Source organism: Zalophus californianus, chromosome 17 (assembly GCF_009762305.2).
Source record: "Zalophus californianus isolate mZalCal1 chromosome 17, mZalCal1.pri.v2, whole genome shotgun sequence".
NCBI classification, from domain to species: domain Eukaryota; kingdom Metazoa; phylum Chordata; class Mammalia; order Carnivora; family Otariidae; genus Zalophus; species Zalophus californianus.
In genome coordinates, this window is record NC_045611.1 from 417,686 (window position 1) to 443,877 (window position 26,192).

The window sequence follows — 26,192 nt, forward strand, 5'->3', positions numbered from 1 at the left end:
ATCCTCTGACAAGGGGGCCACTCCAAACCGTGCTGGGGGCAATTTCTGAAGTGAGTCAATCCCAGGGTGGCTCCTGCCAGGGAGGCCCCAGTCCACACTTTCTGGTTCTGATTGCTGAGAAACCCTGAGCCCTGTGCTGTATGAGCAAGAGTGAGGCTCTGCAGGTCACTGTGACAGCTGTGGATTTCTGGCTCCCTGGAAGCCTGTCTGGAGCCTGGAGCCAGACAGATCATATCCCTTGATGGAAAGTGTTGTAGCGAAAGACGTAAAGCCTGGAATTGCATGGGGCCAGTGGGTCCCGCTTCAGCCACTGGCCAGTTGTGTGACTCCGGGCAAGTGATTTAACTGTTCTGAGCCTCGCTTTTCTTATCTGTGAAATGGGAGTATTTGCCATCCCTCCAGGCCAGACTCTTTGGGTGGCAAGCGATGGAAACCCACCACCAGTTGGTCTGGGTAGAGAGGGAATTTTCGGCTCCCTTAGCTGTCCAGTCTTAGCTCAGGGCTCAGAACTAGGCACTTCCCAGCGCCATTTCTCTGGCCCATTTCCTTTATGTGGGCTCATTCCCAGGCAGTCCCAGCCCACATGGTGGCAGAGTGGTCACCAGTTGCTCCTGCCTCCCATGCCACCAGCTCAGCAACTCAAGGAAAAGCCAGAGGTCAACAAAAGTCCAGGTCTCGCTGGCCAGCTCAGGCCCAGGCAGAGGTTGGGCTCTGACTTGGAGCAGTTGCCATATCACGACAGCTGAGCTGGTGACCCTGTGCCTACCCCACCTCTCCAGCAGCCCCCCACACACCCGCATGTGCCCAGCTGAGCCTGCCTACTGGCCAGGCCCCAAGCGCACAGCCTCCTGTTTCCTTCCAATCCAGGAGAGCATCCTCTGTAGGCTGTGCCTGACTGCTCCCAGCTTCCTGCTGGCCCAAGGAGAAAGGGCAGAGGGAAAGGGTGGAGCGTAGAGGTGGGGGCCTCACACCTCTGCTTCCTCTCTGATTCACACGTTCTGGGAGTGGCTACATCCTTGCTAAGGCAACAGCTCCAAAAAGGGACCCTTCTTCCACTGCCTGCTCATCAGGCCCCTTGCCCTGCCCTGGCCCAGAGCTGCTTCCCAGGCCTACCGCTGCTGCCCTGGGCCCCTGCATAAACCCCCTCCCATTCTTCTTAGCCCTCTTTGTGTCTTTTGCCGCTGCTGGGATCTTAACTGACCAATTCCCGTGGCTTCACCCCTGAATGGAACCCAGAATGGTCTGAGGCTTTCTACCACTGAAATTGGGGCCCGGTCATCCATGACTTGGTGGCAGGGTCAGGACAGAGCTGACACAGCCTCCCATCTTGGAACCCTGCTGCCTCCCAGTGCGGATGGAGGGGGCTGTTTCTCCTTTGTCCTCTCCATCCCCAAAGAGACCAACACTGGCTCTTCCAGAATTCAGCAGTAGTTAGGTTACCATGGCAATGCCCATTATCCTTGCCTAACAGGAGATGAATCAGGAGCTAAAAATAGACCTCCAGAGTGGGGGGCGGGGTGGATGGATGGATGGATGGATGGACGGTTGGATGGACAGACGGACCGGTGGATGGATGGAGGGAGGGAAGGGTGGATGGATGAGCGAGTGGATGGGAGGGCCTAGATTCAGGGTCAGGACAGTTTGTTTTTCCCAGACAAGATATTTCAGGGGAAATCTCAATCAGAAACCCACCCCCACAGGGCTGGGAGGCTTTGGCAGGTGGTGCTCCCTCCCCTGACAGCGTGTAGCATGGTAGGTCCTTATAAAGCTGGGTTGCTAGTTAAAGGCCCCTGGGTCCCTGCCAGACAGCCTCTCCCCACCTGAGCCTGGCTGATGCAGATTTCGAGCAGTGGATCACTGAAGGCCAAGGAGAGGCCACTCAGGGTATGGGGGCAGCCGCTGCACCCTCTGGCCCTTCCTAGGGTGGAGTATTGCCTCTGACACCCTTGCATTCTTGAAAGGGCCCTTCCTTTCAGTCCAGGAAGAACCCCGAGGGCCTGAGTCTAGCAGACTCCCTGACCCAGTGTGGGGGATGGGAGGGGGCCCGACTTGCCTGTCCACCCCTCCAGAGGGTGGGGGCAGTAAAGGCACAAACTGCTTCCAGGACAGGATGACACTTTATTATGCTCAGCCCCCACCTGCAGACCCCATAGACCCGGGTGCGGAGGTGGGAATGAGCAGTGAGCAGGAAGGAAGGCAGGGAGCAAAGAGGAATCTTGACTGTGCGTCAGGGGCCTGGGGGCATCTTGGGGCTTTTTCCACAACTGGAAGGCAGCCTGCAGGCCCCTCCTCAGTGAAGATCGGGTGCAAAGCAGAAATCCCCCAATCCCTAAACTTCCCTTCATTTAGGGCTGAGCTGCCCGGCCTCCTGCTCTCTCAGGAGTCCGTGCCCCCACCATTCTACACCGGCCTGGCGGGGGCAGGGCCAGGCATGGGGGGCTACCACCAGTGCCCCACACCTTCAGCTCCTGTTTCAGGGATTCCCCAGGCCTGGGTCTGTTCATCCTTCAGCCTTGGGGGACCCAGAGGCTGGCCCAGGCAGCAGGCGCACAGGACGACAGGGGCGGGGCGGGGTGGGCACAGGAGGGCTCTGGAAGGCGGGGGGCCTAAGGGACCCCGACGGTGCTGGAGACAGAGGCTGGCCGCACTCCCGGCCACCCGGCCCCTCGGGCGTGGGTGTCGCCGCCCCTCGGATCTCGGGCGTGGGTGTCGCCGCCCCTCGGAGGTAGCTCCCTGTAGCTGTAGAACTCCACCAGCTGCCTGGGTACCTCGGCCAGCACGCACTTGGCCAGCGCTGCCGGGGACGCCTTCAGAGCGGGGACAGCGTGCTTACAGCTGGGGGCCCTCCCGACCCTCTGGCCGCCCAGCCGATCACACCCCAGCCTCATTCCTCTGGCGCTGTGGCCCCCACCCTCTAGGAGAGGAGGACTCTGTCCTGGCGGCCAGGGGAGCCTTGGTGCGGAACGCAGACCCGAGAACACGAGGCTGCAGCGGCCAGCTGCTAGATGGGGCTCCGGTCTGAATGGCACCTGCACCCACACGGCCCCACCCCTCCCCCAGGCACACAGGGCAGGTGTGAGGCAGGCAGGGGGTGGGCGCCCCCCATAAAGCCCTGTGAGTGTCCACTGGTCATGAATTTCCTTCCTGTGTCTCACAAAGGGTCTGAAAATGCCCGGGGAGCCCACCGTGCTGCCTTCTCTCCCGTGTGTAGGCTCAATATTTTCAAAATAGGAAGGTTTCTAGGTGCTTGAAAGCAGTTCAAGTCCTGCTCCTGCCTGGGAGCCTGCGGGGAAGGCCCTGGACCCCCCCCCCCCCCTTGCATGCACTCACGCTCTTGAGCTCCCGGAAGGGCACGAACTGCACTATGTCTCGGAGAGCCGGCTCGCCCCGCGGGGAGCGCAGGATGCCGTCGTCCCCGTCCAGGGTCTGCATATCCGTGAAGTCAGCGTTGCCCACCCCCACGATGATGATGGACATGGGCAGGTGGGAGGCACGCACGATGGCCTCCCGTGTATCGGCCATGTCAGTCACCACGCCATCGGTCAGGACCAGCAGAATGTAGTATTGCTGGGGGCACAGGGAAAGAGTGGGCACGGGTCCCCCACCCCTTCCTCAGGCCCTTGGGGGTTGTCTGGGGACCCCTGAAGGCCGCTTCTACCCCCCCAGGCAACCGCAAGTCCCCCATGCAGCTCCCTTCCCCCAGACAGCCTGGGAGCCACTGCAGGCATCCCGAGCTGGGGGTGTTCAGGCCTTTCTGAAATTGTTGCTGAAGTGTAGTTCATCACAACCACAAGACATCATGAGCTCATTTACTGTGGCTGGATGCATCCACCCATCTCCCAACCCATCCCGCCTCTGCATCGTACAGGTGGAGGGGCTGAGGCTGGTGGAGCCTGGGTCCGAACCCACGTCCGCCGAGGCCTGAGAAGGCGGGTCCTGTGGACTGTCGGTGGACAGGGCCTCCCACACCCTGAAGGGACCCTGAGATCCAAGGAACAATTTAGAGAGGACACCCTCTGGCCCAGCCTGGCCAGGTGCTCAGCACATCAGCACAAAGACAGACTGGGACTTGTTTCAAATAGAAGTCCATTTCCCTTGTTAAAAAACAAAATAAACAGGGGTTGTGGCACCTGAGTGGTTCAGTCAGTTAAGCAACTAACTCTTGATTTTGGCTCAGATCATGATCTCAGGGTTGTGAGATCGAGCCCCATGTCAGGCTCTGTGCTGGGCGTGGAGTCTGCTGGAGATTTTTTCTCTCCCTCTGCCCCTCCCCCACCACCACATTTTCTCTCTCTCAAAAAACAAAACAAACAAACAGACAAACAAACAAAAAGCAGGGCAGCTGGCTGGTTCAGGCACGCAACTCTTGATCTCAGGGTTGTGAGTTCAAGCCCCACATTGGGTGTAGAGATTACTTAAAATCTTTAAAAAACAAAACAAACACAAAAATCCCCCAAAACAGAACTACTAAAAATGAGTACGAAAAATCTGGACAAGAAAAAACATAAAGGAGAAAAAATAAGACCCTGGGCCAGTGGGCACCAACACTGTGACACCACGTGAGGGAAAGACCAACGGGCATCACCAACAGGGTCACCTTTGCCAAGAGTCCCCCCGCCCTCCTTCCCCCGCCGAGCCCCAGACCCCTGGAAGGAGTGGCCGTGTGCTGGGCCGTCCGAGGACCCCTGGCTGGACCCAGCTCTCAGCCTCACGGACACGGCCCCTCCTCAGGAAAGCCTGCACGCCTTCCTCCTGACCCTAGACTAGGTCTCAAACACCGAGTTCCGTTGCCGTGAGCACGGGGCCTCCCAGCACTGGGGTGTGGGTGACTGTGGTCCGGCCCCAGGAAGCCATGTGTGACTTGGGAGGGAGTAACACGGCTTTCCCTCAAGACAAAAGAGACGGACGGGCAACGGAAGATCAGGTGGTGAGCCCTGAGAAGCGGGTCCCAGGTTACGCCGAGCACCTCCCCACCATATCAACATAGCTACTGTTCCACGGGAAGCAATCTAGCAGCCCACAGAAACCCCTGTGAAGCATCTTAACAGAGACGGAGGCTCTGAGCACCAAGGAGGACAGAGGCAGATATGTGTGCCTCCTGGGGACACTCCCACCACGTCCTGGGAAGCCAAATCAGAAGACAAGAATGTGGTGAACGCCCCCACGGGGCACAGTCAGCATCGAGACCAGGAGACCCTAAGGACTCCCCCTCCATCAGCAAGGGAAGGCGGAGAACACGTCCGCAATCACAGTGGGGCCATTTCACCCCCGTTCTGCCATAGAAGCCACCGGGACGGGACATGAACCATCCAGTGACACATGTGCGCTACCGAGACATTTCATATTTAGATATTGGTATTTCAATACCGAGGGAATTACTGTCGTGTTTTAGGTGTGGTCATGGCACTGTGGCTCCCTTTCCTCTCTTCGAGAGGTTTATACTGATATTTACAGACAAAGTTATGTGTCTGGGACTTGCTTCAGAATCATACGGGAGGGAAGAGGAAAGGGGGGGGAGGAGGGGGGAGGGGAGGAAACTCGGAAAGAAGTCAGTGACCTCAGGTGAGGGACGGAGCACTCTTCTGCAAATGTGATGTCTTTTACAGAATAAAAAGGTAAAGCAACAGACCAGCAGTGCATACAGCAGCACAAACAGATCTACAAACATGTTGGAAAAGGAAATCGGGGGTGCTTGGGGGGCTCAGTTGGGGAAGCATCTGCTTTTGGCTCAGGTCATGATCCCGGGGTCCTGGGATCAAGTCCTGAATCGGTCTCCCTGCTCAGTGGGGAGCCTGCTTCTCCCTCTGACCACCCCCCCACACGCATGCTCTCTCTCTCTCTCTCTCATAAATAAACAAAATCTAAAAAAAAAAAAAGTAAAGCAGAATGCAACTTTCAGCACAATATTATTTGTGAAAAATAAAAAGACACACAAACAAAATAATATGCGCACAGCAGAACAACAAACAGACAGCCTGTGGGGAAGGGACTGGGCAAATCAGCCTCCAGGGGGTGTGACCCCACCAGGTGAGAGTTATACCTGTGCCTCTAGGGGTGCTCTGAGGCCCTCCTGTATCCCCCAGTACCCCCAGCCCTGTGCCTCCCTGACCTCCATGCCCCCCTCACACACTGCAGCCCATACCTGGTCCCCCAACGGCACGCACCACCTTCTCATGCACCCAGGCCCCACCTTGCCTTCCTGCCCCGGGTACCTACGGAGGCCTCCCCAGTGTGTTCCTCGGCCGCGGCCATGCGGGCCACCTTGGAAATGATGGGGGCCACGTTGGTGGGGCCGTAGAGCTGGACCCTGGGCAGGCAGTTCTGGTAGGCCTCCACCACACCCTGGATTCCTGTGGGGGAGGGAGGGTGAGCCCGGCCCGGGGGCATCCCCACCCAGGCCTGCCTCAGGCCCCTACCTTCACACTCATCGTCCTCAGGGTTGAAGTTGATGGCAAAGTCATGGGACACCTGGGTGGGCACAGAGGGACTGTCGGCTGGGCTACCCCTCCAGGACCCCCACCCCCCACCTCCCAGGAGAGGTAGGTTTGCAGCTCCTGGGGCCCCCATGTGGACAGAGCCTCATGGAGGGAGTCACCTGGGAGAGAGGGCAGGCGGACTAGTCCTTCAGGCCCCTGCAGCCCGGGGGTCTGAGATGCATTAAACCAATAAATCCCTCCTGCCACCATGTTCTTCAGCTATTTGCTACTGGAAGTTTCCAGACTCATTCCCCTTCTCCTGACAGGGACACAGAGTTTTCTTCAGTTCCCCCAGAGGCTCACTGGTGCTAGGTGACCAAGGTCAGCCTCTCTGGCTGGAAGTGCAGGGTCTCTGCGTTCCCACCAGCGAGAGGCAGCCGCTGAGGGGTCCCAGGACCCAGGACGGCCTCTGCTGGGGACAAGCAGCCCAGCCCCGGAGGCCCCAGCAGGTGCAGGGGGTGGGGTCCCGGTCCTCAGGTTCTCCTACCTCATACTTGGGAGGAATTCGGGCTCCAAACCCCAAAGCAGAAAATCTCTTGTCGCTGGAAGAGAAGCGGCCCCATCACACAGGGGTCCCTGATTTCCCTGGGGGTGGGGGTACTTTGGGGAGATATCTACCAGAACCAGGACAGCCGGGCTCTATTCTACCCCTGTGTGACCAGGCCCAGGCTGACACTTTCTTGGGTGCCCGGCCCTGCTGCGAACCACACGGGGGACATTGAGGCACTGAGCAGTGAGGAAGACACCCAGCCTCCAGGCAGGGGCAGAGACAATCCCTCCACCCCTGGGACCACAGCCTGACCCTGGGAAGCATCGGCCTCCTGCCTTTGGGACCTCAGCTCTCTGCCACCCACCCCCTGACAGAGGGGTCTACCCTTCTGTGGCCTCAGTTTACTGGTCTATAAATTGGGCCACCCCCCATGTTTGCATGAAGGGTGAAGGGGCCATGTGAGTGAGGGCCAGCCCCATCTCAGGGGACTGGGCTGCCCGTGCGGATCAGCCACACAGGGACACCTGGGGCTGGCCCGTGGAGTAAGCCCCACCAACCATGGCCCCGGGCACTGCCAGCCTTCCTTGGGCCAGTGGATACAGCCATGATGCCCACCCCTGGGCCCAAACCTAAGCTGGAGCCAGGGAGGCAGGGAGGCCAGGAGCAGGAAGGCAGGGAGGCTGGGGGCAGGGAGGCCGGGGAGGCAGGGGAGGCAGGGGAGGCAGGGAGGCAGGGAGGCAGGGAGGCCAGGGGCAGGAAGTCAGGGGAGGCAGGGAGGCTGGGGAGGTGGGGAGGCAGGGAGGCTAGGGAGGTGGGGAGGCAGGGAGGCTGGGGAGGCGGGGAGGCAGGGAGGTAGGGAGGCCAGGGGCAGGAAGGCCAGGGGCAGGAAGGCAGGGAGGCTGGGGGCAGGGAGCCAGGGAGCCAGAAAGGCAGGGAGCCAGGGAGCCTGGGGGCAGGGAGAGGGGGGAGGCAGGGAGGCTAGGGAGGCGGGGAGGCTGGGAGGGAGCCGGGGGGCAGGGGGGGTGCAGGGAGGCTGGGGGCAGGGGCCGCACCTGTCATAGTCCTGGCAGATCTCCCCCACGGCCACCAGAGCCTGCAGGTACTCATTGGGCTGGAAGGGGTTGATGTAGTGCAGTGAGCAGCTGTTCCGGGGGTCACCATTGGAGGCCGTGAAGTCGATGGCCACCTGCAGAGACCCCGGCTCATGAGCTGGGGGCCCCTCTCCCACCTGGGCTGGACTAAACACCCAGAACCCCCATTTGAGAGGTAAGGGGAATGAGCTGTGGGGAGCTGCTTGGCAAGGGGTGCAAACTAGAGCAGTCCCCAGGGCCATCTGAGGGCCCAGCTCTGTGCTGGGGTGGAGGCCGAGCGCAGCAAGCGCTGACCAGCGCTAACCAGCACAACGGGATGGAGCCTGCATCCTCAGGAAGGAACAAGCCCCTCCCTCTCCCGGTGCCACCAGCCTGTCACTGGGCCTGGGGCAGGGCCATGGGAGGGGACCCAAGGCCAAGACTCGCCTCTGCTGCCAGCCTGCCTGGGCAGGGTCTGAGAGTTCAAGCCCTGGGGTGGATCCCCACGTGCCGCCCCTGCCGGGACACTTCCCTCGGGCCCCTCCTGCTGCTGCTCAGGGGACAGACAGGAACCCATGCATCCTTGAATGAGCAACGAGGCGACACATGGGCTCTCCAGGCCCCAGCTCCAGGCCAGGCCACAGCAGCTTGGTCTTGGGGCTTCTGGTGTTGTCCCTGGCGGTGACAAGTGTCACTCTGTTCTCTCCTCGTCTCTCTGACACTGCTTCTGTTATGAGGCAGAGTTCTGGCTCCATCCCTTCCGGATGGGGGACCCTCTATGCACAGGAAGAGCCCAGAGCTGGGCCGGGGGTGTGTGGACCCTGCAGACCCCGCAGAGGGGCCTTACTACACACATGTATGCACCTCGGCCCCCCCGTCTGGGTGGGGAGGCTGCCCAGGCTCTGCGGGGGTGGAGGGGCTCTGTGGGGTGGGGTGGGGAGCGGGGGTCCCAGGCGCTCACCGTGAAGTGGATCTGACAGCCGCCCATGATGTAGTCCAGGAACGAGTGGACCCTGTAGAACTTCCAGGCAGGGGTGTCGGTAGGGCCCACCCAGGACGTGCCACGCCCAGGCACGGAGGCTGGAGCCCCCGGGGACCTGCCCTCCCCCAGGGGAGCTGCCTGGAGCGGCCTGACCCCCAGCTGCCCCCCCACTTCCCTTCTCTGACCCCTCCTGCCCTCCATTCCTCCCACTTCCCTCCCCCAAGGACTGGGGACCCCCAGGGCTCTGGGATTGGGGGCCTTTGAGGGTCCATCTGACAGTGGGGAGACTCGCAGGGAGGGGCATGCCCCTGCCCTGTTGGCTCTCTGCAGAGTTTAGGCGGGAGCCGGCCCCCAACCCACTGTGGGTGAGGCAGGTGCCGCAGCTCACCTTCAGGTCTGCCAGGATGACCACCCCAGAGTTCTTGTAATGACGCTTCTTCTGCTTGTATTTGGCATTCACGCAGTCCCACTGGGCCTGGGGGACAAGGGTAGGCAGAGACCCCCACCCCCCGAGGGCCAGTGCCCAACACCCACCTCAAGGGAGCAGGGAGACCTCAAAACCCCAGCCCTGAACAGCATTTTTCCAACTGTAACGAGGCAACTGATGTCTTTGGTCTGGCCACCTGGCAGCATGGTCATCAGTCTTCTCTGGGTTTTACCAGTAATAACAGTTTCTGGAAGTTTCTGGAGCTGGCTCGGCTCAGCGCCAGCGCTCTACCTACCTCCTGTGGCTCCTTCCAGAGAACCCTGTGCAGATGGGTCAGAACCCAGCTTTCACCCACTTTCCACCCTGTGTTCAGGCAGTGGGGAGGGACGGGCCCAGCTCACCTGGTCCTCCCCGAAAGCTTTCTGCATCTCCTCAAAGGTGGTGGAGAATTCCCCGATGAAGTCGTGCTTTCCGCGGGAGTCATAATCCCAGACGAGGCACTGGGGAGCCCAGGCCCCCTCAGCCCATCTGCCCCGTGGGACCCCACCCCTGCAGCAGGCTCCCCACACCCGCCCCCCGCCCGTCCTGCCCCACCTTCAGAGGCCGCGTCTCCTCACAGCTGCACAGATTGCTCAAGGACACCTTGAAAGGCTCCCACACGGGGCTGAGGTTGTTCTTCACCACCTGGGGGCGGGGGGGGGCTGGCTCAGGTTCCCCCGGGAGCCACCTCCAGAACTTCCGCCACATTCCCGGGCCACCTGGAACCCTGTTCTTTAAATAGCCTCTTTTTCTTACTCAGATTAATTTATCTCAAGGGGAGACGATGTCTCAATGCTCTAACTGAAATGCCATTTCACCTGCAGGCAGGGACACGACAAAACACAGTTGTGGGTTCTAGTGGCAGACGCGCCTGGCCTGGCCGCCTGGTCGGCCGGCTCCCTGTTGAAGGAGATGTGCGCTGGGAGGGGGAGTGACGGGGCTGGCTCCTTTCCCTGTGCTCTCATTCTGGTCCCCAGAGCACTGCAGCAGACGTCAGGTGCTAGGCAGGGAGCCCTCACCTCTGTCCGGTACACCAGCTGCTCGCTCTGATCATCATTGACCCGGTAGAGCTCCAGGAAGGGGTCCGACTTGCTGAAGAGGTCCTGGAGGAGGGCGGAGGCTGTGCTTACCGGCCCCGCTCTGCGGCTTCCCAGCAGCGCTGTTCACCCCATGGAGCCTCCATCCCCTCAGCTATGAAATGAGGGTGAGAGCCTCTTGGAGTGACCCTAGGCTGCCCTCCCCCTCTAGAGCCTTCCCTGGCTCCCCAGTACCCTTCCTGTGGCTCTCCGGCCATGTCTGCTCTTGCTCGGCTAGCCCCAGCTGCTGGCCCCCTCCTCCTCCCCAGGCTCCCGTCTTGCCTGGCCAGGGAGGGCAGCAGGACACACCCTCCAGCAGGTCCGACCCCTCTCTGTGTGCTCCCACTCCCCGTGTGAGAGCCGGGCTCAGAGCAATCCCTCCACTGTCTGGACGGCAGCCTCCCCGAGCACGTGCCCCCATTGCTAAACGGGGCCACGAGCATGAACAGAGGTTTCAGGAAGGGGCCCAGCGCCCGGAACACAGCCAAGAGCCAGTGACTGACACGGGGACAGGAGCAGCCTCCTGGGGGCCCCACGGGGCTCCAAGCGCCTTTCACTCAACACGGCGCTCGCTTCCCTGGAAGGCTCTGATGGGGGAGGGCAGCGCTGGGGGTGGGCTGTGCTTGTGGGGCCCCATGCGGGTGCCCGCCGTGCACCTTGTCGTCCAGCTTCCGGGCCCTGAAGGAGAGCTCTACGTAGCCATTGTTCCCAGAGATGTCCTCAGCGATCACCTGGGAGGGGAAGCCACGGCTCGGAGCTCCGCAGGCCAGGCCCAGGGGAGGCACTAGGGCCACCCCCGCCCCCCCCCCCCGAAGGCAGCCTCGGGTCTCGCCCCTCAGAGCTGGTTGAGGAAGGGGTGGGGTCTGCCAGTGCAGGGGCTGGGCGGGAAGGCGGGCAGCCTCACCGTGATGGTGGACTTGCCCGCATTCCTGCCGAACTTGAGCAGCAGAGAGCGGGTCATCTTCTTCTGGGCCACGATCTGGAAGTCAGAACAGTCAGGGAGGGGTCAGCTCCTGTCCCCTGGGGACCCTGCCCTCAGTCCCCCTGGGGAGCCTGGCTCTGCCAAACCTATGACCCAGGGCCCCACAGCCTCGGGGCCCGGCAGTGACCAACCCACGGCCCGCTCTGGAGATGCTAGTCCACCTGACGGGCGTCTCTCTGTGCGGCTGAGGCCTCTGGCTCAGTCAGGGGCCCTCTTGTCCATGTGTCGGGAGAGGAGGAAGCAGAAACTGCACCCCACACACCAGATGGATTACACACCCAGCCCCACCCAGCCCCAATTCCTCCGTGTCCGGCTCCGGCCCCTAGGCAGCAAGGTGCTTTAAACCCCGCTGGCCGGCATGAGGCCGAGGGTTCCTGGGTGCTACCCTGGACTCCCAGGCTGCCCTGAAGGTGGCAGAGGGCTTGAGAGCAAGAATGGAGACACCAAGCCAGCTCTGCACCCTCCTGTACATTTGTGCAGACGATGCTGCCCCATGGACATCCTTGGTGCTGCGCCCTCCCTGTGGGCTCCTCCCCACTCCTGCCCACCTGGGCCTCCCCCTCGCCTGGCCCGGCGTGGGTGCTTCCCCCATTCGGCTACAAACCCCTAACTGGGGCCCGTGAGTTGACCCAGGAAGCTGTGTACAGCACTCAGGTGGGTGGGGGCCCTGGTCTGTAGAAGGGTTCAGTGAGGGCAGCCCCTCACAGCTACCAAAGGCTCCACGACATCGTAGGGACCCCACCCATTGCTGGCCAACCAAGACCAGCTGTCGCCGTGGTGACGGTGACCCGGACGCTCATTAGCACTTACCTGGCCTCACCGTCCACCGGCTCCTGGAGCTGGGGTGACTACGGCACAGTGAGCTGAATCCGCTCAGATACTCCCAACCCACACACCCACGTGGCGCTGCCTAGCTGACAGCTCACAAGCCTCCATCCCCTTAGCTATGAAATGAGGGTGAGAGCCTCTTGGAGTGACCCTAGGCTGCCCTCCCCCTCCAGAGCCTTCCCTGGCTCCCCAGAGACCGTTTGCTGCACGTGGGGAGGTCAACACAGGCTAAGGGATGCCGGGGGGGCCATGTCCCGAGCCTCCCCAGGTGCTCCCGCTCGTAGGCTCCACTGCTGGGGCTAGCTCGTTTGTGAACCGTTAAGGTCGATAAGCGCTTTCTTCTCTCGGTCCCCCAACCACCCCCTGAGGTGGCTGAGGCCTGGAGGTTCAGGCAGAGGTCAGCGACTTGCTCCAGGTCCTGCGACTGGAATTCGCCCCCGGTGTCGGGACCTCAAGCTCCGCCTGCAGCTGCCCTGATGGCCGTGGGGCCCTGGCGAGTCAGCTGAGAGCGGGCCGTGTCAGCCTAGACATGCTTGCGCCCACACCTGATCCTGTGTATCCAAGAATGCATCTGTACCCTCACCCGTGGACCTGTGCCTGTGCATACACGTATGTCCGTGCATACGTGTCAACACCTGTGTGTCCACACGTGTGTCCGTGGTGTGCACTATTCTCTTCTATGCTTGAGACGAGCAGGGGGGAAGCCACCGGGGGGATCCTGCGCTGCTGCCGTGCCCCTCCTTAATCTCAGTGCTGTCAAGTGGGGTTGGCAGAGGGATCCACTCTAAACCAGCTCCGAACCAGACAGCAATGGGGATGAGTCATGCAGACAGCATGTTGGGTAAAAGAAACCGGACACAAATGAGAACACACTGTGTGATTCGTGAACAGGAAATTCTAGAGCAGGCAAAGCTAGCAGGAGTTCGCTGGAGAGGAGGGGGTCAGTGGGGGTGATGAAGTGTCCTGTGTGAGCCGGGCGATGATCAGGTGTACAGGTACCTAAACTCATCAGCATCGACCCTTAAGGTCTGCCCCTATTGCTGTGCGTAAATTATACGTCAATGACGAAGAAGCACCTCCCCTCACCAGCCAAGAAGGAAGTATCCTAACCCTGGCTGCGCGGCTAAGAGAAGAGCTACTGGACCGGACGTCATCCGAGGACCGCAAACAGTGTCCCTCCGGTGACCGCAGCCCTCGACGGGCTGGTCCGTCTGCCACAGGGAGAAACAAGGACACGTATGTGCTGACATGGAAGGGCTTTCTCATGTCATGACAGTGAAAAGAGCAAGTTGCAGAACGGTGTATGTAGTTTGTGTTGTTAAAATACATACACGGAGAGAAAAATACACACTCACGTACTCATGTGAGAGCACAGAGCCCGGGGACAGGCAAGAGGTAGACGTTCCATGCCGCGCCTTTCACACTTTCCAAATGTCGAATTAGAGGAATGCATCACCCAGTTCAAATTACATACTTTTAAAGCTAACTAATAAAGAACTTTTAAGAGAAGTCACCATGGAGGCAGGCAGAGTGGGACGCTCGTCCCAGAGGGAGCTCTGAGGTACCACAGTCCACTTTCAATCAGGCTGTCCCCACATCACCACCGCCTCCCACCAGCGTTGGCCCAGGGGCGCTTCCCCACCTGGGCCTCTCCTCCTGAGGGGACGGGGTGCCCACCTGCCCCAAGGTGCACTCCATGCCTCCAAGGAAGTCATCGTCCTGACAGCTAAGGCTGCTGGGTCCGTGCGTGTCATAGACCTCGAAGCGCAGCTTCTGTACCTCCTCAAAGTAGTAGTCGAGCGTGAAGACCTTGGAGAACACGGGGTGCAGGCTGCTCCTGACCACCTCAGTTCTGTCCACCTGCAAGCAGCCCAGGCTGAGCAGACCCCGCGGGAGAGCCGCGTCCACCCAGGCACTCCCCGGGCCCTGGGCCCCCAGCTCTGGCCCGCAGAGTCCCCTTACCTGCCCTCACGTGCTCCTGGAGGACTCATGTCCAGGCCAGGCCCTGGGAAGAGCCCCCACGTCCCCTCCCCCGGACAACCTGCACTCCATTCCTCAGGATTTCAGCTGCTGCGCAGCTGCCAGGGGCCCTGGGCGCCTCCCTCCCTGAAAGAAAGGCCCCAGCCCTGGCCAGCCATAGGCCACAGCTTCTCTGCAGCTTCTCATCTCCTGCCCACCACAGCCCACTCCATCCCCATCACAGTTGGGGAAACTGAGGCTCGGAGAGGGAAAGGATCCCGTGCAAAAGCAGTGCAAGTCAGGAACACAGTTGGGTCAGAATCCTGGGCTGGGCAAACCCAAAGTGGAGATCTCTGCCCAGCTGGGCAGGCAGGGAGACTGGGGCAGGGGTTACAGATGCCCCTGGGTTCAGCTCTCTCCTCCAACTTAGGCCCCCCTACACCCCTAAAGCACAATCCAGCCTGGGGAAGTAGGTTTGCCACCCTCCAGGGTACACAAACTCCCGCACCCTCAGACGGAGGGTCTGTGTGGCCCCCCCAGGGACATCTGCACATGTGCTCAGGCCAAGCGAGCCCTCCTCACAGATCTTCCCAATGTTCCCAGCACCACAAAGACACTGAGCTGCAGTGGCACCTTTGCCTCCTAGGTCAATGACCCACAGGAGCCTGGCGGTCAAGAGATGACAAGAAACAGCACAAGGGCACACCGCATGGGGGAGCAGAGCTGGTCTGTGGATGCTGGCCACTGGAGCCTCCAGGACTCTGTGCCCCTCGCAGGTCGGGGCCCAGCCTATCTGCCTCCCCCACCCAGGCCCCCAGCGGTGAACACCAGGGTCTCCCCCTCATCCACCCTCCCCACGGCCCCACCGCCCCGCCCAGGTCCCCCTGCACTGTCACCACAGTCAGCGGGTGTGCTGGAGCCTGGGGAGGGACCCCTCAATATTCCACTGTGGCTTCAACCCCCAACCTCACCTGCCCATGCCCGGCATTTCTCAACATTTCCAGGTGAAGCACACATCTCACAGGGGACAGTGACCGAGAGAGTGCTTTGCACAATGCAGAGCTATCGCCGTGACTGGCCCACGGGGAGGGCTGGGCCGGAGGTGACAAGGGGCAGCCAGCTGCCCAGGCACCCCAGCGACCCCCAGGGCCTGAGAGTATCAAAGGGAGAAACAGGTCCATGGAGTGTACAAACCAGACCTCAGCTGTCTCAACCTGGCCACAAGTGCTGGGCTGACCCGGTCACCCCAGGGTTTCTGGAGACTCACGGTAGAGTCTGCCACAAGAGAAGAGCAGGCGACAGGCTGGGAGCCCTCCAGGTGGGTCAGAGACCGAATCTCTAGCTTGCCAATGCCCCAGCTTCAGTCAGCTGCTCCCCGCAACCCCGCAGCCCTGCCTGGCCCTCCCTGCTCCCCCCCTCCAGGATCCGAGGTCTGGGTGCCTCTGTCTGACAGATGCGGACCTGGCGGAGCGGTGGCCCCCTCCCCAGGCCGGGGGGGGGGGGACCCATGAGCCCAGGCCAACCCTGCATCCCCCAATGGGCGCACCACTCTCTCCTGCACCCCCCCACTCTCTTCTGTGCCCCTTAGTCAAGCCCCCTGCCGGCACCCCCGGCACCTAAACCCCCACGTGGGACCCTGGTCGCGCCCCCCACGCTGGTGCTCCCTCTCTCTACCTGGGGCTCCTGTCTGTGGCCTCCAGTCCAGCATCCCCCCCAACTTGTGGGTGCGGATTCTCTCGACCTGGTAACCCCAGCCCTGACCCTGCCCTGCACGCTGCCCACCTCAGTCCCCAGCCCCAGGCCCCCGGTCCCCACTCAGCACCTGCACCGGCAGTCGCGCCCGCCCTGGCGCCTACCTGCACCCACTGGCTCTGGGACTGCAGCAGCAGCACCACGCTGGGGTCGGACTTGGTGAGCGGGTCGCGGTCCAGCAGGTGCCGGCAGCTGAGCCGCAGCTCCACCTTGGAGGCGCGGGGCGCGGGCACCACTCCGGGGGGCGCTGCCGCCCCGCGCTCCGAGCCCGCGCTCATGCTCCCGGCGCCGGCGCTCGGGGCCTCGGCTGGGCGCACGAAGGGGCCGCTGCCCAGTCGGCGCCGCCGCCGCGTCGGGAATGATGGCCGGGCCAGGCGTGGCCACGCTTGCCTGCACGCCCGCCGGGCGCGGACACACGTGGCTCCCGCGGCCGCCACCACGCGGGGACTGCAGAAGGGTGGCCGGGGAGGGGGGACAGAGGAGGGGACAGTGGAAGGGGGCGAAGCCTGGGTCGGGGGGGGGGCGGGCAGAGGAGGGGGAGCCATGGAGGGGCGGGGCGCGGGAGGGGCGCGGGCAAGGAGTGCTCTGTGGGACGGGCGAACCGGTTCTCAGTGCGGCTTTGACCCTCGCCCCTCCGGGTTGCCGGGGTTTGGCAGGGTTCAAATCCCCCCCCGGGGAAGCCGGGCCGAGAGGTTTGGGGTAAGGCCAGGCAGCGCCTTCCCACACTGTGCAGAGACCCCGGCCCCCTAGGACAGTGTCCTCCCTGGGCTGCCCTGGGGGCCTTGGAGTGGGCATCTAGAGCTGCCAGGCCCTTTGGCGAGTTGGGGGGTGGCAACTGGACCCCCGGTTTAGCACCAAATCCCCGTGTTCCTCCCCACTTCTCTTGGACCCCATCTGGAGGGGGCATTTGGTGAAGCAGCACCTGCCAACAAGCATTTCATGGGCACCTAATTGTGGGCCAGGCACCCCTACCCTGGGAGGGATGAACTTGCAGTCCAGGAGCAGGGATAGTCCCTGACTGTCCTGGGTGTCGGAGTCTGGCCTGGCAGTGCCTGAGGGCCCTGCCACACCTATCCCCGGCAGCCAGGTGGGACCGGGCTCCACAGGGGACCCCAGATTCTCCCCATGCCCTAGACCACCTGCCAGTGGGAGCCGAGCGGAAGAGGAGGTGCTAACAGAGGCAGAAGCCACCTCCTGGCCATTCTCTTTGCCAATGTTTGCCTAAAAATAGGGCACAGACCTGGCCAAAAGCCATAGGGGGAGGGGACAAGAAGAGGGTTTAAGGGGAAGGGGGGCCCAAGGGTCAGGGCAGCAGAGACTGGATCTCCGGTGTGCCAGGGTCTGTGCCCTCGGGCCGACCAGGGCTCAGTCTTGGCCTCCAGGGCTGCAGAAGAAGATTCTGGGGGTCAGGACAAGTATGCTCCTGGGTCGGGTCAGGCAGAGGGAGGTCTCAGCGGCAGCCTCCGCCAGCAGACCCTGTGCGTGGACAGCACCCCTGGTGGTAAGAGGGCGGGATTGCACCCCAGGCGCACCCAGAAGTCAGAGACCCTGAGCCCCGTTTTCAGAAACAAGGAAAGTCCTGGCAGCTTGGCTGAGGCAGTTGGACTCCAGCACGTGGGCTCGCTTCCCAGGCACCTGGATAAAGAGGCAAGGGGCAGTGAGACACAGAGGGATTCGAGGCCACTCGGTGCCCGCTTACTCTGCCTCATCCAGCCTCCGTGTCACTCCTCAGAAGCTGTGGAAACCAGCTGTTAGGCCTAGCTACTCTGTGGAGACCAGCCTGGAGCCCCTCTGGGCCTTCTAGCCCCTGCATCTTTCCCAGCCCCAGCTTCCCAGAGCTGGGGGGTGGTGTCAGTGTCTAGCCTACCAGCCATGCCTGTGGGCTCGTGGTGGTGAATCTTGGGCTTAACAGGCCCCAGGCCTCCCAGATCTAGCTTCTCCAGCATACCTGCCCCAGCTGCGCCCTGGGAGAGGCTCCTTGGCCTCTCTGAACCTCCATGGGGATCAGACTGCGAAATACTGGCAAGGGGCTGGGCTCAGGTGGGCCACCCAGCCCCACGCAGGCAGGCCTCGCATCTCCCGCAAGGCTCAGGGGGTTCCCTGCCTGGCTCCTTGGTCTGCCAGGCCTCGGGGGATTTCCACTGAGGACTGGCTCCCCCAGGCTCAACTAACCCTGACCTCTGCAGCCGACACAAATATCTGCCAGACGTGGACGGCTGTGGCACCTGTCCACCCGCTGCGCATGCTCCATGCCGACTGCAGTGGTGTGAAGCCACGTGATGCTCACAACAGCCCCATTTCACGCATAAGGAAAGGGACACCCCAAAGTTCAGGAACCTGCCCGGGGCACTCAGCTGTCCGCATGGGTGCAGTCCTCACACACGCAGCACCTCAGCCAGTAAGAGGTGACATTTCCACTACGGGGAGAGAGGAAAGAGAATTCAGAGCTTGGGAGTTCAAGGGTCTGAGGTCCAGAGATTTTAATGGACCCACTGGGTCTCCAGCCACAGACTCACAGGATGTGGCTGCCTCCCCAGGGTGACCCAGGGCCTCGGCTCCAGACCCAGGGCCTTGGCCCTAATAGGAAGAAACCACAGAAGAAAAAGCCAGATTGCTTGTAACCCTGGTCTGTGATGCCCGGGCCAGTGTGGCCTTCCTAAGTCCCCAGAGTCAGGTGGTAGGAATCCCTGCTCACCCACCAGCCCCCAAGGGCCCCGGGGACAAGGGAGGGCTGGGAAGGCAGGGAAGGGGGGAGCTCCAGCAGCCAGACTCGGGAATGAGACCCCCGTTCATACATTTTGTTCTTATTGTCGTACAGCAAGTAAGAGCACATGGTCCTTGTTGAAAACTTACAAAGAGTGTAGGAGTGCATAGAAACGAAAATTCCAGCACCCAGGCTTAGACACAACTAACATTTTGATGTGTGTCCCTCCAGCCTTTTTTCCATGCAAATCTGTGTTACTTCTCAAATTTCCCTCCGGCATCTGAGTCCTTGCCACACCTGGCTCATCAGATGGTCCAGTGTGAGGACCTGGCCTGCCCCCTGTCACAGCTGGGTCCTTGGGGCCAGGGCTGTGGCTGGCACCCCGCACATGCTCAGGACATATTTGCTGAGTGAGCTCATTGGGCAAACTATTTCTGTTGTGTAACCGGTTTCTTTCTTGTTATTAACAACAGTGTGTGGCCTTCTTCCATGCCACAGACTGAATATTTGTGTCTCTACCCCAAATCCTAACCCCCAATGCTCTGGAGTGAGGAGGGAGGCCTTCTGAGGACTTAGTGCCCACAGGCCCTTGCGCCTTCCACCCAAGGAGACCACAAGCAGACGAGGCACCTCGACCCTAGGCTTCCAGCCTCCTGGACTGTGAGAAATCCATGTCTGCTGGGTGACTAGTAGCCCGAACAGACCGACATTCTCCCTCAATCCAAATAGGCCCACAGCAGGGCCCCAGGAGCTTCAGCCCCCCAGGCGCCAAATCCGGCGGCCGCCTGTTGTATAAATAAAGTTTAACTGGAACGGAGGTTCACAGACTGTCCGTGGCTGACAAGAGGAGCGCTCAGTAGCTGTGACAAAGCCTAAATACTTACTAGCTGTTCCTTTGAGAAAACGTTTGCCAAGCCCTGGTCGGCTGCATCAGTGCGATGTCACCCCGCTCCCACTGCCTCACCCCTGCACCTGGCTAACCCAGCTCCCGCCAGCCCAGGTCACCAGAGGGACCAGCTGATCGAAACAACCATTCCTAATGTGTTTGACTCACTCCCATTTGGCTCTTTTGATGCTTCCAAATCGTGGATTTTTAGAGCAACGAGGAAGCATCCTCACTTTGGACGACCAGCGTTTCAAGACGCAGTGGTTCCTACCAGCCAATTCCACGTCCCTCCCTGGGCTCCTGGGCCCTCGCCCCCACAGCACTGGCCTCGAGCACACTCCAGAACCACTCAGCGCCTCTGTCTCCCAACCTGGAAAGTGGGGGTGAGAGCGGAGTCACCCCCGGGGCGGCGCGTGAGTGCAGGACTGAGAGGCGGGGAGAGGCGGCCGGCCGCACCCCTCCCCCTGGCCCTGCTCCTCCTGTGGCAAGCCAGGAGGTTGCTGGGGAAGGCGTGTGGACACTGTAGCAGCAGGGGTGCAGTGGGGGAACCAACAGGATTTTCAGAAAGGGAGCGAGGTTCATGTCTGGCTGGGTGCTTCTTTTTATAAGCTGGTTGCAAACCTACCCTCTTCCTTCATTTCTTTCCTCCCAAGAAATGCTATTTTATCTCAGAACATCTGAAACCTTCTCGATCAGATTGTTTTCCCACAGGATTTGGCATTGATCTTACTTGAGAAATCAGACCGCTGCACCCAGAAGGGCCACCGTGGCTGGGACAACACAGAGGTCTGCGGTCCTGCTGGGCCTCGGACCCGTGGCCACCTGTCAGCACAGCGTCACAGAGCTGGGACTGAGGCGGGTCTCACCTCACCCCACAAACCTGCCTACAGCACACACAGATCACACATGCACACACAGACACTCACACGACGTGGACGCACAGGCAGACATCCCTGAACACAAACACGGTCGGACCTGAGGAGCCCTGACAAGACCCCTTCTCCTCCAAGGGAACTGTGTCCCTTACCTTGGTGCCTTCCCACATTCAGTCCCTGGTTGCCATCCCCTCCTGCCCTGAGTCCCTGCCACGCAGGTGATGTCATCTGTGTTATCAACAAGACCCTGGCTCAGAGAGTGTGATGCCTTGCCTGAGGTCACATAGCAGGGACAGAGCTAGGATTCTACTTGGACCCTGTGACTCCCCTCAGAACACAGTGCTGAACCCTTCCTTGGCCCACCCTGGCCCCCCAGTGTGTCTCAGGGGCTTTGCTGTTCCCCCACCCCCAAAAAGTCACAGCCAACTGTGAGGGCACGGAGCACTTGGCCACCTGAGCCCCTTTGCCTTCAGCTGAGTCCTCAGAGCCGCCCGTGAGTGAGACAAAGCGGCCAGGACCTCTGCCCAGGGCCACAGTCCAGATGCTGTCCACAACCAGCTGTCCCTCTCCTGGGTTAGGGAGAGGTGCTCAGGGCTGACCCTGGGGACTCCAGAAGCCTGCTTCGTCAGGGCAGGTGATCTGGGGGGTAGGGAGGAGGTTGGGAGAGAGAAAACCCACAAGGAGCCACGGCGACCTAAGGTCTATATCCTAACCTCGGCCTGATGCTCACTTCTGCTCTCTTTGAGTAGAAGCCGCTGGGCCCAACGCACAGGCCCGCGGCGGCATTGCACCAGGGCATGGATGCCAGCTGGCGGGGCCCGTGGGGCCGGAGCAGGAGCAGGGCGACCATGAGGACACAGCTGTCTGCAGGGGCCCGGGGGTGGCAGCGTGTGGGTCAGGGCGGCAGGCAGGAGCAGGGTCCCCAGGGCTGGCGTCTCCAGTGGATAGACGTGCTTTTCTTCCCGCCTGATTCATCCGGGGGCTTTTGATGATATTCTCGGTGCCAGCGGCCTGCACGGAGCTTTGACACTGCCGCCATACCCTGTCCCTTTCATCACTGACCCACTTTTGCCTGGTGCTCCCCAGAAAGCACCCCCCTTCCCCTCCCTGGCAGGAGCTGACCAGCCGCGATGCTGCCTTCCATCCGGCCCCCAGCACTCTGGACCCGGGGGTCCCCCTACTACTGTGGGAACAGGTGGGAAAAGGAGGGTGCCCAGCTGGGGCCCCGCAGCTGGGGCAGGGGAGCCAGGTCTCACACACCTCTTCGCCCTGCCCCACACGGCTCCCCGGCCGCAAGCCCCAGCCCTCGGTGTTCTGGAGGCGCAGCCCTGAGAAGGTGGACGCAGAAGTGGGGGCCACACTCGGAGCCTCTCCCGGGGAGGGGGGGCCGGAGAAGACTCCGGAAGGCCAGGCCTCTCTTCCTGTGCCGATGGCCCTTCTCCAGGCCCCAGGCCACCAGACAGTCCTCCTGTGGCCTGGCCACAGGTAGCTGGTCCTCACGGGCAGCCCCGGGCCTGCACGGCTGCCCCGGTCAGCCCTTCCCCATGCCCAGGCCTTCGAATCTGCTGTGTTCCAGTTCCGGGTCCCCGTTTACCTGTGAGGAGGGGTCATTCAGCTCCATCCTGAGGGCACCCCCAGGGCCTAGTGCGCAGTAGGTGCTCAATGTGTATTCTGCACCCCCTGCTCTATCCCGTCCCAGGACCCCATGGGGAGAAAGAGGAGCTGCCAGCCCCTGCTGGCAGGGGACTCTGAGCCTGCCCCTTTTTTTCGATATTGAGAGAGCAGGGGCAGAGGGAGAAACAGGCTCCAGCCCCCTCCCCCCAGCAGGGAGCCCAGTGTGGGGCTCGATTCCAGGACCCCGGGATCATGACCTGAGCCGAAGGCAGACACTTCACCGACTGGACCACCCAGGCGCCCCCTTATTGTCATTATTGATGTCCCTCCCGTGACCTGTGAGGCAGACATGTGCCCAGGACACTACAGTGAGGGGAAAGGAGGTCCGCTAGAGCCTGGGTCTGGAAACCCTTCAGAATGAAAACCCTGGGAAGGCAAAGATGGATATAGTTTGTTCTGCCGTTTCCTGCTTGCCCTGCACCCTGGGACCAGCCTGGCACACAGTAGGTGCTAAATAAATAAATACTTGAATGAATGTCTCTTCTCCCCTCATCCGTTATCCTTACAGAACTGCTTCCATACCACTTTCTACTTTCCCAGGCCCACCCGCCCATCTGTCTGCCCCATCATCGGGCTCTGCTTACTTTTTGGGGCCCCCTCCCGTGGTTCCTAGTGCTCGGTTGGCACTCGGTGCTTGTTGAAGGGGAGTCCCCCAGACGGTCAGTGCCCGGCAGGCCCAGAGCCACACTGGTTCAGCAAGCTCGGTATGTCTGGTCTCGTGCTAAGCAACAGAGTACCGATTCTGGCTGAGGGAGTCACAAAGGACCAAACACTGGGAAACCCCCCAAACTGGTGGGGGTGACTCCCAAGCCCATGGTGAGGATGTTGAGGCTGCATGCATCACCAGGGATGAGACCCAGCCTGGAACAGGGCACAGGGAGCCTGGTCACGTGGCCAGGGTGCTGTGAGGAGGTGGGGCAGGGAACAGTGCCTCCAGCTCCTACAAAAGAGGCGAGTTCTGCTTCTCACAAGACTCAGAAACAAACTCCCAATGTGAATTCTGACGCCAAAGGAGCCAAAGAGAATAACCCACGTCCACTACGGAGGCTGAGCTGTGGTCTTCCTACTACACCACACTGTCTCCTAAACGACAGCACCCCATCCTCTCTCCAGCCCAGACCCTCAGGGCACAAGCAACACTCAGGGAGTCTCAGTAGGTAGAGCATCTGACTCGATTGCAAGGTCATGAGTTCGATGACTTAAAAAAAAAAAAAAAGATACAAGCAAGCCTCAAAAGGAAAAGAATAAACCGGAAAAAAAATCTGTCAACATATGACAGAAAGCAAATTTTCTTAATATGCAAAGAGCTGCTACAATTCAAGAAAATGACAGACATCACAATAGAAAAATGGACAAAGGATGTGACAAACCACAAAAAAAGACAATTTGCCAGCAAATATGAGAAGAGAGGCTCAGCTTCACAAACAAAAAATACAAGTTAAAACAGCAGCATTCCAGAGGCGCTGGGCGGCTCAGTCAGCTAAGCGTCTGCCTTCAGCTCAGGTCGTGATCTCAGGACCCCGGGATGGAGCCCCGCGTCAGGCTCCCTGCTCGGTGGTGGGTCTGCTTCTCCCTCTGCTTCTGCTCCCCCCACCCCACCCACCCCACTGCCCACGTCCTCTCTCTCAAATAAAATAAAAATCTTAAAAACGAGAACAGCGGCATTCCAGTGTTCCCCCTGTTGAAACCAAATGTCACCCGTCCCTTCACGGGGGTCCCTGTAGACATGGGAGAGAAGTGAGGGAGACCTGGGCGGGCAGGCACAATACAGTACAACACACAGTGGGACTCCGTGTGCTTCTGATTGATTATTTAGGTCATCTCCACCCCCCACGTGGGGCTTGAACCCACGACCCCGATATCAAGTCACATACTCTTCTGACTGAACCATCCAGGGACCCCCCATTTTTCATAAAAACAAAAGCCCCCCCCCAACAAAACAAAACCAAAAACTAAAGGCCCAGATGTTTTGTTTCTTCCTTAAAGATCTGTTTACTCATTTTAGAAAGAGAGCAAGAGCACGAGCGGGAGGGGCAGGAGAGGGAGAGAACCCCAAGCCTGACGCAGGGCTCGGTCTCACGGCCCCGAGACCACGACCTGAGCCGAAAGGAGCCACTAGCGGCCCCGCCCAGGGGCCCCAAGGCCCCGGTGTTTCTGCAACAACGTAACTCTACATGAACCACTGTGGGCAGAGGCACAAGTCATTCTAAGGGCTTGGAGGGCCGAGGTAGAAAAGGGACACTTTGTATGCTTTTCTCTCTTCTGCACTTTTTTTTTTTAACAAAGAGCATACTTTTCTTCTATAACTTAAAAAAAGAAACAATAAATAAATAAGTGAACACCCAGAAACCATAAGAGAAAACCTGATGGGTACAACTACCTACAAATGAAAAACCGAACACGTGAGACGTGAGAAAAGAAGTAAAGAGCCCCCAGCCCTTTGCAGGCGCCCGCACCCTCTTCTACTCTCCGGCTCAAACGGAGTTGAGTCAAGTGGGAAAAAGGCTAAGTAATCAAAAACAACTGAAGTTTTCCTCTAAATCACAACAGTTTCAAGCAAGTGGAAATTAGTGTTAAAAACATTTTAATTCTTCCTTTTAAAAATACAATTGTAGATATTTTAACAAAGCAACTATAGGATATACATTCAAAATGCAACTCATCCTGGAAGGTGGCACCCACTGTTGGTCTTCTCTCCAGAGTAAAAAATACCGTACAGCAACTTCAAGGTAATGAAAAAAGGAGAAAGACAGCTTGGGAAGATTACAGAAAAACCCTAATGTCACATTAGAAAGAAGAAAAATAAACAATAAATTGAGAGAAAATATTTGCAACTCCTATCAGAGCAAGCGTGATCTGAAAACAGGCAGAGAGGTGAACGCGCCCTGTGGGCCACCTTGTGGGTGGCTCCAGCCGGCAAACCCCTGCTGGCTGCCATGGGCATTGCTAGCAACACCCCTGCACCCACTTTGGGAATCCGACCCCAAAATGCACCTACAACCCACAGATGACCGTCCGGACCCCCACCCACTTCTCGGAGGGGCGATGGCCACGTAAGGAGCCCACGCCCACTGATGGGAGTTGCACCCAGGGGCAGAAAGGGTTAAAGGAAACAGTGCCCGTTGGTTTTCGAATTAACCACACACACAGGTGAAGGCCCACCACAGCTGGGTTCCCTGCTCAGGAGCATCTCAGGGGAGGCCTTGGTTGGTGGAATTCAGTTCCTCACCCAGAAAGGATGGAGGCCGTTTCCTCTTTGCTTTGTGGCTCCCCAGCGGCTGCTCCCTCAAGGCTGGCCCCGCCAGACACATGGTGGGGTCAGGAGCCCCCTCCCAGGCACAGTTCTGCCCACACTCAAGGGGAAATTCTCCAGGTAGCAGAATCCTGCTACCCCAGGGCCAGGTAATGGCCCGTGGACGAAGGACCCTCTCACCCTGGCGGTGGCGAGTGCTGCCTTGGAGCAGACACACAGACACAGAGGGTACAGTTCTCCAGCCCCCGTGCAGCACCTGCATTCCTACCAAGTGTGAGTTCACGCTCAGTCTGTCTCCCTAGTTACAAGGTCTTGGTCATGACCCAGGGCTCCACCAGGGAACCAGCATAATTTGGGGTTTGGACGCTGGTCAGCAGCACCTCGCAGGGAGACTTCCTCAGCCTCAGGACAGGCTGGGCTGGGGCTCGCTGCTTCCCTGACGGCACCACAGCTCGGACCTGCTGAGCTCCCCACCCACAATCATGCCCCGTACCAGACTCACGTAAGGGTCCCTGGGTCAGTCCCAGCCGACACAAACATCTACGAACCTGCCGAGAGCACTCTGGACTGTAGGGAGGTGTCATTCCTCACAGCCTGAGATCAGGGAGTCTAGGGTGGATCCAGCGGTTGGGCCCTGGCGCCTTCCAAAGCCCCCTTGAACCTCCTGTTGGCTCACGGGCCCCAGGTACACAGGATGAAGCTTACTTCCTGCCCGGCTT

General features: G+C 60.2%; 1 protein-coding gene across 5 annotated transcripts; it reads right to left on the reverse strand.

Moving 5' to 3' along the window:
• Positions 1–2,105: 2,105 nt before the first annotated feature.
• Positions 2,106–16,423, reverse strand: CPNE7 (copine 7). 5 transcript variants are annotated; one of them, XM_027618846.1, is made up of 16 exons: positions 16,186–16,423; positions 14,048–14,230; positions 11,465–11,539; positions 11,217–11,291; positions 10,504–10,587; positions 10,040–10,129; positions 9,847–9,945; positions 9,407–9,493; positions 8,998–9,057; positions 8,019–8,152; positions 6,964–7,018; positions 6,417–6,468; positions 6,217–6,350; positions 3,331–3,567; positions 2,696–2,807; positions 2,106–2,665 (listed from the first exon to the last, which is right to left on the reverse strand). In XM_027618846.1, exons 1-16 carry the CDS (start codon positions 16,357–16,359, stop codon positions 2,607–2,609), a joined length of 1,710 nt encoding a protein of 569 aa, XP_027474647.1. In that variant the 5' UTR covers positions 16,360–16,423; the 3' UTR covers positions 2,106–2,606. The 5 variants fall into 5 exon arrangements, with proteins under 5 accessions (XP_027474647.1, XP_027474646.1, XP_027474649.1 ...); XM_027618845.1 differs by having other exon boundaries at positions 2,106–2,807; XM_027618848.1 differs by lacking the exon at positions 14,048–14,230 and having other exon boundaries at positions 2,106–2,807.
• Between the last annotated feature and the right edge of the window lie 9,769 nt (positions 16,424–26,192).